At 48.3% G+C, this 15,826-nt stretch overlaps 1 protein-coding gene across 1 annotated transcript; it reads left to right on the top strand.

Annotated features, from left to right (window-relative positions):
• The first annotated feature begins 1,177 nt into the window (after positions 1–1,177).
• Positions 1,178–15,351, top strand: LOC119923563 (vomeronasal type-2 receptor 26-like). Its single transcript, XM_038742921.1, has 5 exons — positions 1,178–1,447; positions 5,390–6,190; positions 8,072–8,299; positions 13,709–13,832; positions 14,456–15,351. The coding sequence occupies exons 1-5, from the start codon at positions 1,307–1,309 to the stop codon at positions 15,349–15,351; spliced, it is 2,190 nt and encodes a 729-aa protein (XP_038598849.1). The 5' UTR covers positions 1,178–1,306.
• The last annotated feature ends 475 nt before the right edge of the window (positions 15,352–15,826 follow it).

The following is a 15,826-nucleotide window of genomic DNA, read 5'->3' as shown; positions in this document are numbered from 1 at the left end:
TTCATAAGCACCCCCTTTTCCCTTGTCTCCATTTCTCCTGGATGCAGCATCTCCCCCACCTTACTGACATATTCCCTGTGGTGGGAGTGGAGACTGGAGTCCCGATCCTTGAGCTAGAGGAAAAGAGTCAGACTCCAGACTCTGATTGTCCCTCACAGCTGGTCCTAGGCTCACCTCACCTCGATGCCCTCTCTGCCTACCCTGCTTCTGCTCCTCCAGCTTCCCCAATCCACCAGGGGGGAAGAGAAGACTCCCTGCTGTCTGAACAGACAGTATCCAGCCACCTACTACAGGGATGGGGACCTGATCATTGCAGGGATGTTATCTCTGCAGACCATGACTGTTTTTCAGAGCGGGGAGTTCATCCATAATAGCAACAGGAAGAACTATATTCCCGAGTAAGTGGTTTTGTTTGGTTTTAGTGGTTCTATTTAATTAATTTAGTTAAATTGTGGTACTTACTAAGCACTTAATATGTGCCAAAGACTGTTCTAAACACTATTTGGACACAGTCCCTATCTCCCATGTGGCTCACAGTCTAAGTATGAGAGATGAGGTTTTAATCCCCATTTTACAGATGAGGTAACTGAGGCACAGAGAAGTTAAATGACCAGTCCAAATATCACACAGCAGTCATTTGGTAGAGCTGGAAGAACCCAGGTCTTCTGACACCCAAGCTAGGGGCCCACTGATTCTTTCATTTTCTCTGTTTCTATGGTGATTGATGATTGGGTAGTAACTGTATCCAACACTGAGTTTCTGACCTCCTTCCTGAGAGATCAAAGTCTACATTCTGAACCCTCATCATCACCACAGAGACTGGACTCTCTGTCCTTCCTTCTCTCACTTCAGTTCTTGTCCCTCAGATTATCATCACGGGTTTGAAGGAGAAACATTTCCCTCCACTCCTTCCACTCCCTCCCTCACCTCGTATCTATCAGAGCTGTGGCTTAGGGCCAGGGAAGACTTGGGGCGGGTGATGCAGAAGGGATTGCAGGGTGGCTGATACAGGTGATTCAGGACCCTGGGCCGGGTGATGCTTGCTGCCACTGGACTTTTTTACCCGATCTGTTTGCTTGGTAGTAAATATTCCCTGGAATGCAGGGTGGAGGTTCGGGGTGGACCCTGGGGGTGAACACTTCTGTCTCATTTCAGTTGGGTTTACAAAGACTTCCAGCATTTCCTGGCCCTGCTGTTTGCTGTGGAGGAGATCAACAAGGATCCTGGCCTTTTATCCAATGTGTCCCTGGGGTTCCACATCCACGAAAACTACCACCATGCTGATAGAGCCATAGAGGGTGCCTTGATGTGGCTGTCGGGAGGACGACAGACCATCCCTAACTACAGCTGTGAAAGACAGGAAAAGTCCGTGGCTGTCATCGGAGGAGCTACATCTGCCCTGTCCATCAGCATGGCAAACATCCTGGGACTCTACAAGCTCCCACAGGTAGGAAACCATTCAGCTAGTCTGGTGGCATCCCTATGTAGATAAGGAATGAGCAGATTGAAGACATGTCTTGTGGAAAAGAGTTTCCCTTCACTTCTTTCAATCCCACACTGCCTGTTGAGAAGGGATGTTCCTAGGAAGGAGCAGTTTTTCAGACACAACCTAGCGCTGTGTGTGCTTCAAGGACAAGCCAGGTTCTGAGGGTTCATTTATCCAGATTATGTAAACGTTCAAGTGAATTTCTGTCACACTCATTTCCATTGTTGTTTTTTTCTGGCTCCTAGTGCACTCCCTATCTGCAATTTTCCCTTTTAGAGGGTTAAGAAGAAACGTTAAAAGGAAAGATATGTGTGGGGCATGGAGTTAGCAGAGCATATAGGAGCCAGGGACAGGGGAGAAACATGTGGGTATCATTCATTAATTCATTCATTCTTTCAATCGTATTGATTGAGTTCTTACTGTGTGCAGAGCACTGTACTAAGGGCTTGGGAAGTACGGGTCAGCAACATATAGAGACGGTCCCTACACAACAGTGGGCTCACAGTCTAGAAGGGAGAAACAGACAACATAACAAAACATGCAGACAGGTGTAAAAATCATTAACAAAATAAATAGAATAGTAAATATGTATAAGTAAAACAAATAGAGTAATAAATCTGTACAAATATATACAAGTTCTGTGGGGAGGGGAAGGAGGTAGGGCAGAGGGGGAGGATGGGGAAGAGGAAAAGAAAAATGGTCCTTACCCTGGGAAGGCCACTTGGAGGAGGTGAACTCTCAGTAGGGCTTTGAAGGGAGGAAGAGAGCTAGGTTGGTGGATATGTGGAGGGAAGGCATTCCAGACCAGTGGAAGGACGTGGGCTGGGGGTCGACGGTGGGACAGGGAAGAAGGAGGCACAGTAAGGATCCTAGGGGCGGAGGAGCAGAGGGTGCGGGCTGGGCTGTAGAAGGAGAGAAGGGAGGTGAGGTAGGAGGGGGAGAGGTGATGGAGAGCCTTGAAGCCGAGAGTGAGGAGTTTTTGCTTGCTTCTTAGATTGACAGGCAACTACTGGAGATTTTTGAGTAGGAGAGTGACATGCCCACAGCATTTCTGTACAAAGATAATTCGGGCAGCAGAGTTAAAACTCTGTTCTTTCTCCCTTTTTCTTCGCACTTTGTACTCACTACATTTGGAGAGCTTCTCCACTCCCATGGCTTCAGCTACCCAGGCCAAGCAGTAACTCTCCAATCAGTCTTATAGTATTAAGTTCCCACATCCTCTGTCAATCTAGCATTTCCACTTGACTTCCAGGGATTTGCACAGGGATGTCTCTCTGAAGCCTCAGTTTCATAAGAATGAAACTGAATTATTCAGTTTCCCTCCTGTATCCATTCCTCTGCCCAAGTTTCCTAACGGGACTGGTAACACCACTCTTCTCCCTGTTACCAAGACCATCATTCCAGGCATGAGATTTTCTAGGAACGCTCTTATATCAGTCTCCTCATCTATCTGCTTAACTGTAGATAATTTTGCTTTGCTGTCTCCTGTTAGCCAAATGCAGTCTATAAAAACCCTGTTCCATCATAAGAAAGCTTCCCTTCACCCTAGGGGATTTCAATATCCATATGAATGTTCCCGATAACCCTTCTGCTGACAGTTTCCTCTCACACCTTCACTCCTTGACCTCCTGCTCCAACCCATTTTACCCACACAGTAGCTTGGATACACTCGATCTCATCCACGCTACTGACCCTCACCAACTCTACCCTCAACAACTCTGAAATTTCTTTATAATGAAAATTACTAATAATTGTAGTATTTTTAGGTGCTTACTATAGGCCAAACATTTTACTAAGTGCTGTAGATGTTAATGATGATTAGGTCCCACATGGGGCTCGTAGCATTAGTAGTAGGGAGAATATGTTTTTTGAATCCCCAGTGAGAACCAAGGCCCAGAGAAGTAAAATGACTTGCCAATGAGCCTTGGGCTGGCATTAGAACCCAGGGATTCTGTCTTCCAGCCTCGTGCTCTTTCCACTAGACCATAATGTATTCAACTGAAAGCTCCTCATCTGACTTCTATCCTCCCAACCCAACTTGGTCATCTGAGGTGTTCCCCCATCGAGATGGTCAATCTACTAATACACACCAATATTCTCAAGTCATTGTGTCCCACCTGGTCTCCATACCCAAACTACCTACCCTGATGCACAAATTGACACCCTCAACACCTCCTCTCTACTAGTCTCAACTCACTTGCTCCTCGATCTCTTCACCATTATCTTACCACTAACCCAAAGCACTGGATTACCTCCATAGCACTCTTCCTTTGCTCCCGTGGACATGCCATGGAACGGTGCTGGCAGTAATCCAGATATCAGGCCAAGCTAGTTCATGTCAAATGCATCTTTTCCTACTTTATCTTGCCCTTTCCCCCGCCAGACAGCAATCCTGCTCCATGCTTATTGACCCCTATGCCCATTGTCTTTGCCAGATGTTTCAGACATTTAAGTCCCTCCTCAAATCCCAACGATCTTTATTCCCTCTCCTGGCTATGTACTTTGTGAATAAAATTGAAATAATCAAGCATGATCGCCCTAAAATCCTCCCTGGTCCTGTCCAGTCCCTCTCTCTCCCACTCCTTTTTTGAACCTCTTATCTTTCCCTGAAGTGTCCCAAGAGGAGATCGCCTGCTTCCTCTCAAAATCTACCCCTTCTACCTGTTCTTCTGACCCTTTTTCTTTGGATCTTATTGCAGCACATGAACTCTCCTTTTTTTCCTTGTTGACCACCACCTTCACCTGTTCATTATCCAATGGCTTCTTCCCCACTGCTCGCAAACATGCTCATATATTCCCTCTTCTGAAAATAACCCTCCTTGACCCTTCATCTCCCTCTGGTTATAGCTCCATCTCCTCCTAACATTCCTTTCCAAACTCCATAAGTGAATTGTCTGCACCTACTACCTCTACTTCCTTGCTGATTTCCTACTACAACCGAACCCATACCGTCCATCCTCTAATGCCAACCTAATATCTGTTCATTAGTCTCATCTATTTTGCTGCTGACCTCTTGCCTATGTCCTGCCTCTGGCCCATAACTCTCTCCTCATTCCTATCCGATAGATGATCACTTTCCTTGTCCACATAACCTTGCTAATGTCAAGACTCTTCGAAGAAAGCTCATTTCCCTCATTTCCCTCATTTCCCCTACCCCCTAGCCTTTCTGGTTGGCTCTGCACCTTAGGTTCACCCCACTCCTAATCCCTAAAGCACTTATGTATATATCCATAATATATTTTAACATCCATCTCTTGATGTAGTCTGTTAGCCCACTGTGGGTAGGGAACATGCTTGCCAGCCGTGTTTTATTGTACTCTTTCAGGAACTGAGTACAATGCTCTGCATGCCGTAATTGCTCAATAAATTTGACGGATTGATGAAAATCTCTTTGAAGATAGGAATTGTGTTTTTTGCCTTTTTCATCATTTCCCAAATGATAAGATCATTGATTCAATTTTATTTATTGAGCACTTACTGTGTGCACAGCACTGTACTAAGTGCTTGGGTAGTACAAGTCGCAAAATATAGAGACGGTCCCTACTCAACAACGGGCTCACAGTCTAGAGGGGGGAGACAGACAACAAAACAAAACATGTAGACAGGTGTCAAAGCTATATGAACATCATTAACGAAATCAATAGAATAGTAAATAAGTAGAAGTAAAATAGAGTAATAAATCTGTACAAATATATACAAATGCTGTGGGGAGGGGAAGGAGGTAGAGCAGGGAGGATGGGGAGGAGGAGAGAAAAAGGGGGCTCAGTCTGGGAAGGCTAAGAGTTTACTTAGCTCCTTCTGGGAAGATCAGTGCTCTTCCCAAAGAAGGAGCTAAGTAAACTCTTTGGATGGATTTACCAATATCCTCACCCATCCCAATCAGCTCTTTTGTTCTCTACCCAGATCACCTATGGCCCATTCGATCCGGTCCTGAGCGACAAGATCCAATTTCCATCTCTCTATCAAGTGGCCCCCAGGATCTCCTCTCTGCCTCGGGGGATGGTCCGGTTAATGGTACATTTTGGCTGGACCTGGGTCGGGCTGGTGGTGTCAGATGATATGATAGGTGAGAGATTCCTCTCGGATGTGACCGGGGAGATGATCAGGAATGGTGTCTGTGCAGCTTTTACCATAAAGATCCCCAGTGAAAACTTCCACATTTATTTAGCCTGGAAAGTCTACTACAGGGTCACGGCTACATCAGCCACAGTGATGGCTGTCTATGGGGATGCAGAGTCCCTAAGGCTTCTGAGAACTGCGATAGAGGGATTTGGACTATCCAAGATGGTTTTGATCACCACCTTTCACTGGGACTTTACTTTGAACATTAAAAAAGTAACAAACTACAACTTTCATGGAACCTTCACTATGGCAAACCTTGTTAAAGAAGTTCCCCATTTCAGGGATTTTTTATGGACAGTGAGACCAGAGAAATACCCAGAAATCATTGTCTTGAAGGAGTTCTGGGAGTCTGCCTTTGACTGTTCCTTTTCATTTCCTGAACTGGGTGGAAGAAAATGCTCAGAAAATGCTTCCTTAGAGTTGCTGCCTGTGCACCGTTTTTCCCTGACGATGTCTGCCCTGAGTTACAATGTGTACAATGCCATGTATGCTGTCACGCAGGGGCTCCAGGAGTTGCTCCTGTCCTGCTCAGACCAGGAATCTCGGGGAAACAAGGATTGTCTGGTTTCTTATCTGTGGCAGGTAATGTTCCCCCGCTGGACCAGGGGGCTGTAAAATCAGTCAGTTAATCATTGGTGTGTATACTTACTTACTTACTGTGTGCAGACAGTAGTTCTGACCATTCAGGAGAGTACATTACAACAAAGTTGGTAGACAGATTTCTTTTTCACAAGGAGCATTTATTCTAGTGGTCACAAAAGTAAGGCCATGCTGAAGTGCAGGAATGGAGGGCCTGGTCGATACTTACACCTTCGGAGAAGGCTTATCCGTTATAGTCTGGCATATCCAGGACTGGGTTCAGAGACCGAGTCCTAGAAATTAATTCACTGAAATACAATTGCAGGCATAGGAGAGGAGGAACACCGCACTAATGCAAGAGGTCCTTCCTGGGCATCTGGTTAAACTGTAACTGAAGTTTGACCAATGAAAATTGGTTTGTTATAATCATAGTCACTGGTGTATCAGGTGCCCCAGCCTCACACATTCTGGCAAAAAAAACGATGTAAAGAAATCAATCCTTCAGTGGTACTTATTGAGCACTTATTGTTGCCACGCACTGTATTAAGAGCTTGGGTGTGTACCGTACAACAGAGGTGGTAGACATGTTCCCTGCCAATAATGAAGAATTGGCAAATTACAAATATTATGGATCCCAATACTTATTTAGGAAGTGGTTCATCGATTGCAGGGAGAAGAGAACACAGTGCTAGACACTGCAAGCAGTAAACTTAACAACACGACAAGGGACAGCATTTTTGGATGGCACTGTGCTCCCCAGATCGGACCATCAGTGCTGCCTTCTTCAAACTTGAAGGACAACTGATATCAATTGGAATAGCCAACGGTATCCCACTGGGGATAGCGAGGGTTGGGAGGTGGTCACAGAATGCAGCTTCATGGGTCACCATCCTCATCATTGTGATCATCACCATCTGCCCTCCTCTCTCCTGTGCACAGTTCCACATTACTGATTGCCGCAAACTAACTGCTGAATGAAAGAGATCGGCAGTGTCGCTGGACCTAATGTGAGGCTTCCCCTCACTGTGAGGTAGACATATACCTCCCTTCCCTCCTCCTTTCTTATGTATGGGTAAGATTGAAAATATTCCTGTAAGGACGTCTGTCGTCCCTGGGTTCCCTTCCATGCCCTCGATTTCATGCCGGGAAATAGAGAGAGAGAGAGAGAGAGAGAGAGAGAGAGAGAGAGAGACAGAGAGAGAGACAGAGAGACAGAGAGAGAGAGAGACAGAGAGAGACAGAGAGAGAGAGACAGAGAGACAGAGAGACAGAGAGAGAGAAAGAGAGAAAGAGAAAGAGACAGAGACAGAGACAGAGAGAGACAGAGAAAGACAGAGAGAGACAGAGAGACAGAGATTTCCCCGATTCCTGGGCTCAGTGATTGAGGGTGGGGGGAGGGTGGGGGATCTGGAGAAGCAGAGCAATCAGCACCACCAAAGGTGGGGAAGAAGAAATCCCCTCCCAGTGGGACGATTGCTCCCAGACTCTAGGTCTCCCATGTTGCCTCCCTGTAGCAGTTTTCCTGGGAAGTCATGATAATAATGATAATAATATTGGTGATGGTATTTGTTAAGTGCCTTTTAGGTGCCAGCACTGTATTAAACACTGAGATAGATAAGGGATAATCAAGTCAGACGCAGGCCTTGTCCCAAATGGAGCCCACAGTTCAACGGGGAGGAAGAAAGGTACTGAATGGCCCATGGAAGGTAAGCCACTTGGAGAAGCAGCATGGCGCAGTGGATAGAGCATGGGCCTCGGAGTCAGAATGTCATGGGTTCTAATTGTGATGCAAACAAACAACCTGATCCCCCAAAACCCCACTGCAGCTGATCTCACCTCCCGTGGGGTCAGGAGTCTCTAGAAGTTCCTTTTATCCATTTTCAGCTCCATGAGTTTCTGAGAAAGGGTCAGTTTGACAACCCTGCCGGGGAACTGGTGATTCTGGACGAGAACCGCAGATCTGCTGCAAAATTTGACATTCTGAACTTTGTGATTTTTCCCAATGGAAATGGTGAGTTGGTGAAAGTCGGGGAGGTGGACCCCCAGGCACCCCCCGACCAAGACGTCATCATCAATGAGACAATGATCATGTGGCCTGGGAGAGCCTCTCAGGTAAGTAGCCAATGGGAATGCCCGGATGTCCTGAATTTGTAGTCCCAGGCTTCTAGTCGTGATTGTATTGATGGAGCACTTACTGGGTGCGCAGCACTGGAACTAGACTGTAGACTGTAAGCTCGCTGTGGTCAGGGAATGTGTCTGTTCATTGTCATATTGTATGTTTCCAAGTGCTCAGTTTACAGTTCTACACACAGTAAATGCTCAATAAATACTATTAAATGAATGAATGAATACCCAGTGCTGGGAAGAAGTACTTACATGGCAATGAGACACTGAGTTTGGTCCTCAAGGGGTGCATGATCTGAAACTATGAGGTGTAGAGGGAACTCAACTCCAACTCCCTCCTAGACCCCATCCAATCTGGCTTCCATACCCTACACTCCACCGAAGCTGCCCTCCTAGAGGTCACCAATGACCTCCTTCTTGCCAAATCCAATGGCATCTATTCTATCCTAATTCTCCTCGACCAGTCAGCTGCCTTCGACACTGTGGACCACCCCCTCTCCTCCAAACTTGGCTTCACAGACTCCGTCCTCTCCTAGGTTTCTTCTTTTCTCTACGGCCATTCATTCTCAGTCTCCTTTGCGGCCCCCTACTCCCCCTCCCATCCCCGTACTGTAGGGGTTCCCCAGGTTCAGTTCTAGGTCCTCTTCTGTTCTTTATCCACACTCACTCCCTTGGTGAACTCATTCACTCCCATGGCTTCAAATATCAACTCTACGCTGATGACATCCAAATACACATCTCTGCCCCTGCTCTCTCTTCCTCCCCTCAGGCTCGTTTCTCCTTCTGCTTTCAGGACATCTCCATATGGATATCTGCCCGCCATCTAAAACTCAGTATGTCCAAGACTGAACTCCTTATCTTCCCTCCCAAACCCTGTCCTCTCCCTGACTTTCCCATCACTGTAGACGGCACTACCATCCTTCCCATCTCACAAGCCCGCAGCCTTGCTGTCATCCTCGACTCCACTCTCTCATTCACCCCACACATCCAATCCGTCACCCAAACCTGTCATTCTCACCTCCACAACGTCGCCAAGATCCGCCCTTTCCTCTCCATTCAAATTGCTGCCTTGCTGGTTCAATCTCCCATCCTATCCCGACTGGATTACTGCATCAGCCTCCTCTCTGACCTCCTATCCTCCTGTCTCTCCCCACTTCAGTCTATGCTTCACTCTGCTGCCCAGAATATCTCTGTGCAGAAACGCTCTGGGCATATTCCTCCCCTCCTCAAAAATCTCCTGTGGTTGCCTATCAACCTACGAATCAAGCAAAAGCTCCTCACTCTCGGCTTCAAGTCTCTCCCTCACCTCGCCCTCTTCTATCTCACCTCCCTTCTCTCCTTCTACAGCCCAGCTCGCACCCTCCGCTCCTCTGCCGCTAACCTCTTCACTGTGCCTCGTTTCTCGCCTGTCCCACCATCGACCCCTGGCCAACGTCCTTCCCCTGTCCTGGAATGCCCTTCCTCCACGCATCAGCCAAACTAGCTCTCTTCCTCCCTTCAAAGCCTTACTGAGTGCTCACCTCCTCCAGGAGGCCTTCCCGGAATAAGCCCCCCGTTTCCTCTCCTCCTCCCCATCCTCCCCGCCCTACCTCCTTCCCCTCCCCACAGCACTTGTACATATTTGTACAGATATATGGCTCTATTTTACTTGCACATATTTACTACTCTATTCATTTTGTTGTTAATGATGTACATATAGCTATAATTCTATTCATTCTGACGGTTTTGACACCTGTCTACATGTTTTCATTTGTTGTCTGTCTCCCCTTTCTAGACTGTGAGCCCGTTGTTGGGTAAGGACCATCTCTATATGTTGCTGACTTGTACTTCCCAAGCGTTTTGAACAGTGCTCTGCACACAGTAAGTGCTCAATAAATATGACTGAATGAATGAATGAACTGCAGACAGACACATCTGGGGCAATTAAGCACTAAATCAAGGACCGAAGCAGGGATGACTAGGAGATCCTATCAAATCTCCCCATCACTAGGTGAAGGGGTTCAATTATGTGCCAAGGTGGTGTGCTTCCTCCTCTACCTGTCATATAATACCATGTGATGCCAGCCTAACGCCAAGATTGCTCCCTGCCCTCAGTGCCAGGGGGTCTTGAAGATACAGTGACACAGTCCTGCAAGGGAGATGCTGAATGAGCTTGGCTGCAGTTCAAATTCCTGCATCCTGCTGTGGATAGTTCATGGTGGGAGCTGGGGCTCGGTTATCCCAGTGGTGCTGTGACAGTTACAAGTGGCTTTGCTCGGCCATCTCTTAGGCCTAGCTCAGTAGGGATTGTTCCATTTTGTATGGGGTTCATGTGGAGAGAGTTCTGACCTGGCATGGCTCCTCTCTGATCACCTGCTTGGGCTGGAGCAGGTGTTGGATCAGTCACCCTGGCCACAGTGTCACGCCCACAATGTCCCCACATTGTTACTGTGGGACCGCGTATTTGTGGTCATGACAACACAGCTTGGGAAACTGGGGATCTCAGAGCACAAAAGGGTTGGGGACACATTGGGAGGCAGAGAGCTATTTCCCCATGTAGACCTCTGGGGCCAGAATGTCATCTCCAAGACAGGACACAGAAAAATGAAATTGCTTTAGCATTCATCTATTCAGAACCTTGGACCTTCCCAGCACAGTTTCTCAGACACATCTTTCTGGATGCAGTTATGAATTCAAGGTTCGAGAGTTGAAGACACCTCTCTGCAGTCAGCCAAGGTGGAAGAAGGAAGGGATTCCTGAGCATCACTCTTGACCATGGGTTTGGCTCAGGTGGACCCCCACCACAGATCAGAATCTCTCAACTCTACCCTCTCTACTCAACTCAACTTGCTCACTTCCCTTTCCCTTCGCCGTTCTCATACCACTAACCCACAGCTTTGGATCACTGCCACTGTTCACCTCCTTCGCTCTTATGCTCGAGCTGCTGAACGCTGCTGGCGAAAGTCTGAACACCAGGCCAACCTTGTTCACTTCAAGCTTATCCTTTCCTGCCTTAACTCTTCCACCTCTTCTGCCAGGCAAATCCATTTCTCCTCCCTTATTGACATCCATGCCCATCATCCTCGTCAGCTCTTCCGTACATTTAACTCCCTTCTCAGGCTCCTTGTTCCTCCCCCTCTTCCATCCCTCACCCCCAGCGACCTGGCCTCCTACTTCATTATTAAAATTAACTCCATCAGGTTTAAGCTCCACAAAGTCAGTCCTCCCCATTCTCCAACCCCCGGCTTTCAACCCTCTCTGCTACTCTCCCATCCTTCCCAGCAGTATCTTCAGATGAGATCTCCTCCCTCCTCCCAAGTGCTACTCCATCCACCTGTGCTTCAGACCCCATTCCTTCTCATCTAATGAAATTTTTCGCCCCTTCCCTCCTCCCCTCTGTAAGTGAAATCTTCAACCGCTCACTCTACACTGGTCCCTTCCCCTCTGCCTTCAAACATGCCCATGTCTCCCCAATCCTAAAAACAACCTTCTTTTGACCCAGCATCCCCTTCTAGTTATCGCCTTATCTCCCTCCTACCATTCCTTTCCAAACTCCTAGAACGAGTCGTCTACACCCCTGGCTCGAATTCCTCAACACCAACTCTCTCCTTGACCTCCTCCAATCTGGCTTCTACCCGCGACACTCCACTGAAAGAGCCCTCTTAAAGGTCACCAATGACCTCCTTGTTGCCACATCCAATGGCTCCTACTCTATTCTAATCCTCCTCGACCTCTCAGCAGCCTTCGACTCAGTGGACCACCCCCTTCTCCTCAACACGCTATCCAACCTTGGCTTCACAGACTTCGTCCTCTCCGAGTTCTCCTCTTATCTCTCCAGCCATTCATTCTCAGTCTCCATTGCGGGCTCCTCCTCCCCCTCCTATCCCTTTACTGTAGGGATTCCTCAAGGGTCAGTTCTTGGTCCTCTTCTGTTCTCTATCTACACTCACTCCCTTGGTGAACTCATTCTATCCCACGGCTTCAACTATCATCTCTATGCTGATGACACCCAAATCTACATCTCTGCCCGTGCTCTCTCTCTCTCCCTTCAGGATCGTGCCTCCTCCTGCGTTCAGAACATCTGCCCGCCATCGAAAACTCAGTATGTCTAAGACCGAACTCCTTATCTTCCCTCCCAAACCCTGCCCTCTCCCTGACTTTCCTGTCACTGTAGATGGCACTACCAACCTTTCTGTCTCACAAGCCCGCAATTTTGGTGTCATCCTCGACTCTGCTCTCTCGTTCACCCCTCACATCCTGTCCATCACCAAGCCGGTCTCTCCTCTGCAACATCGCCAAGATCCGCCCTTTCCTCTCCATTCAAATTGCTACCCTGCTGGTTCAATCTCTCATCTTATCCCGACTCGTTTACTGCATCAGCCTCCTCTGTGATCTCCCATCCTCCTGTCTCTCCCCACTTCAGTGTATACTTCACACTGCTGCCCGGATCATCTTTGTGCAGAAACGCTATGGTCATGTTATTCCCCTCCTCAAAAATCTCCAGTGGCTTCCTGTCAACCTATGCATAAAGCAAAAACTCCTCACTCTCAGCTTCAAGGCTCTCCATCACCTCGCCCCTACTACTTCACGTCCCTTTTCTCCTTCCACAGCCCAGCCCGCATCCTCTGCTTCTCTGCTGCTAACCCCCTCATTGTACCTCGTTCTCACTTGTCCTGCTGCCAAAGCCCGGCCCACGTCCTCTCCCTGGAGTGCAATGCCCTCCCTCCACACATCCACCAAGCTAGCTTTCTTTCTCCCTTCAAAGCTCTACTGAGTTCACCTCCTCCAATAAGCCTTCCCAGACTGATCCTCCTATTTCCTCTCCTTCTCCCCACCCCCCCCGCCCTACCTCCTTCCTCTGCCCACAACACCTGCATATATGTTTGTACAGATTTATTACTTCATTTGTTTTACTTATACAAATTTGCTACTCTATTTATTTTGTTACTAATGTGCATTTAGCTTTAATTCTATTTGTTCTGACGACTTGACACCTGTCCTCATGTTTTGTTTTGTTGTCTGTCTCGCCCTTCTAGACTGTGAGCCCGTTGTTGGGTAGGGACCATCTCTATATGTCGCCAACCTGTATTTCCCAAGCGCTTAGTACAGTGGTCTGCACACGGTAAGCACCCAATAAATACGATTGATTTATTGAATGAATGAATGAATGAATAAATGAATGAATCAGAAGTGGGACCTTGTGCCCCGACCCCCTGAAACCCTTGACTCTTAGCAGGGAGAAGGAAAAGGGGGAAGGTGCAGGACGGGGAAAATTGTAACTCATCATTTGTTGGGGCTCAGACATGTATGGGAGGTGGTGGGGAAGCCTCTGGGTTGGAGGCTCCAGGATCAGCTAGGTAGGTATAGAACGGTGGAGCTCCACTTTCACTGTCTCTATCCTCTTTCTTGAAAATTCAGGCTCCACATTCGCAGTGCAGCAGGAGCTGTGGACCAGGATTCAGAAAACGTGCCCAGCAAGGGGCGGCTACCTGCTGCTATTTTTGTGTCAGGTGCCCAGAGGGAGAGATTTCCAACCAGACAGGTAGATATGTGCAAAGACCCAGATCCTCACATGACCCAGAGTCTGTGGGTCACTAGGCAGATGGTGACAGATGAAGGGCATGGGGAGCCAGAGACAGTTGATGGGAAAGCCCAAGGGACAGGCCATAGATGGACATGGCTGACTGCAGATATGGATGTCCAGGAACATTTACTCAACATCTTCCTTGCCCATGGGCTGGGGTGACTGCAGGATTGGAAAACACAATCTCGGCACTTTGCAGGGGTGCTTGGGAGAGAGTGTTAGACCAGACGGGTCAGGTGTAATGAAGAGGCAAAAATCCCAGCCTGGGCTGTGACCCTGACCTAGGTGGAGGGAAATGTGTGCTGTAGGGAGAGGTGAGACTCTGGTCCTTTTTCTTTTCTTCCCTCTTTTAAGGCACTCGATATTCATCCCACCCTCAGCCCCACAGCACTTACGTGCATATCCATCATTTGTCAATTTATTTATATTACAGTCTGTCTCCCTTTTTATTCTGTGAACTCCTTCTGGGCAAGGAACCCAAGCTGTTGATGTACTCCTCCAAGCACTTAGTATAGCATTCTGCCCAGAGTAAGTGTTAATTGGCTGACTGATTGATTGATTGAATGATTCTTTCCATTCAGACGCGGAGCAGTGTGTGAAGTGTCCAGAAGATCAGTATTCAAACATTGCGAGAGATAGCTGCCTTCACAAAGTGGTGACTTTCCTGTCCCCCAAAGAACCGTTGGGGCTGATCCTGGTCTGCATGACCCTCTCCTTCTTTCTCCTCACAGCCCTGGTTTTAGGGGTCTTCATTAAGCACCGAGACACCCCCATAGTCCGTGCCAATAACCTCAATCTCAGCTACACCCTCCTCATCTCCCTCAAACTTTGCTTTCTCTGTGCCCTGACATTCATCGGCCAACCCACCACTGCCTCCTGCCTCCTCCGCCAAACGGCTTTTGGCGTCGTGTTCACTGTATCCATCTCCTCCATTTTGGCCAAGACTGTCACCGTGATTATGGCCTTCAGGGCCACAAGCTTTGGGAGCAGAGTCAGAAGGTGGGTTGGACCCAGAGCCTCCATCTCAATAGTCCTGTCCTGCTCTCTGGTCCAGGTGATCATCTGTGTGATCTGGTTGGGCACCGCTCCCCCATTCCCGGAGATGAACACACGCTCTGAGCCCGGACTTATTATCATAGAGTGTAACGAAGGCTCCGTGATTGCCTTCTACTGTGTCCTGGGCTACCTGGGCTTTCTGGCCCTGGTGAGCTTCACTGTGGCTTTCCTGGCCAGGAGGCTGCCTGACAGCTTCAATGAAGCCAAGTTCATCACGTTTGGCATGCTGGTGTTCTGCAGCGTCTGGGCCTCCTTTCTCCCCACATACCAGGGCACCAAGGGGAAGGCCACAGTGACCACAGAGATCTTCTCCATCCTGGCCTCCAGTGCCGGGCTCCTTGGCTGCATCTTCATCCCAAAGTGTTATGTCATCTTGTTGCAGCCTGACAGGAACACCCGGGAGTGGTTGAAGAGGAAATGATCCATGGGACATTCGTTCAGGGCTGCTGTGTTCATTGCTTAACATTTTTCTCTACCCCAGTTTTCTTGCCATGGCAGGACCAAAGGAGAGAGAAATCCAGCCAGGGATATCCAGAAGGGATTCCCTGGCCAATCCGAATCAGAGGTCAGGCCTAGGTGCTCCCATGGATCATTGGAGTGTTTGTCCCATGGCCTTCTGGACTCTTTCCTCCTCCAGGTGGTACTCCCACAGAGTCATCTGCCATCACCTGCTGGTTGCGCGGGAGACCATAGTGGGCTGGAGTTCACTCAAACCTGGGGCAGCAGATGGGGGAGGGAACAATGGGGATCAACGTCTCAGAATGGGAAGGTGGAGACCCTTCCCAGTGGGACAGAACTCTCAGGGAGGAAGGAAGCATCAACCCCATTTCCCTTTCCTATTTACCCTAATTTCTACATCAGCTATTCACTTAGGTCTTCACTCCTTAAGCCCTTAA

The sequence above is a fragment of the Tachyglossus aculeatus genome, unplaced genomic scaffold, assembly GCF_015852505.1.
Source record: "Tachyglossus aculeatus isolate mTacAcu1 unplaced genomic scaffold, mTacAcu1.pri scaffold_1_arrow_ctg1, whole genome shotgun sequence".
Lineage (NCBI taxonomy): Eukaryota > Metazoa > Chordata > Mammalia > Monotremata > Tachyglossidae > Tachyglossus > Tachyglossus aculeatus.
The sequence above is the reverse complement of the archived record's forward strand: the minus strand, read 5'-3'. Positions and strand labels throughout refer to the sequence as shown.

Coding starts and splice junctions, on each gene's coding strand:
- LOC119923563 (XM_038742921.1), top strand. CDS start 1,307: ATGTGGCTGTCGGGAGGACGACAGACCATCCCTAACTACAGCTGTGAA. Junction 6,191..8,071: donor TGGTTTCTTATCTGTGGCAG/GTAATGTTCCCC, acceptor ATCCATTTTCAG/CTCCATGAGTTTCTGAGAAA. Junction 13,833..14,455: donor AGAGATTTCCAACCAGACAG/GTAGATATGTGC, acceptor CTTTCCATTCAG/ACGCGGAGCAGTGTGTGAAG.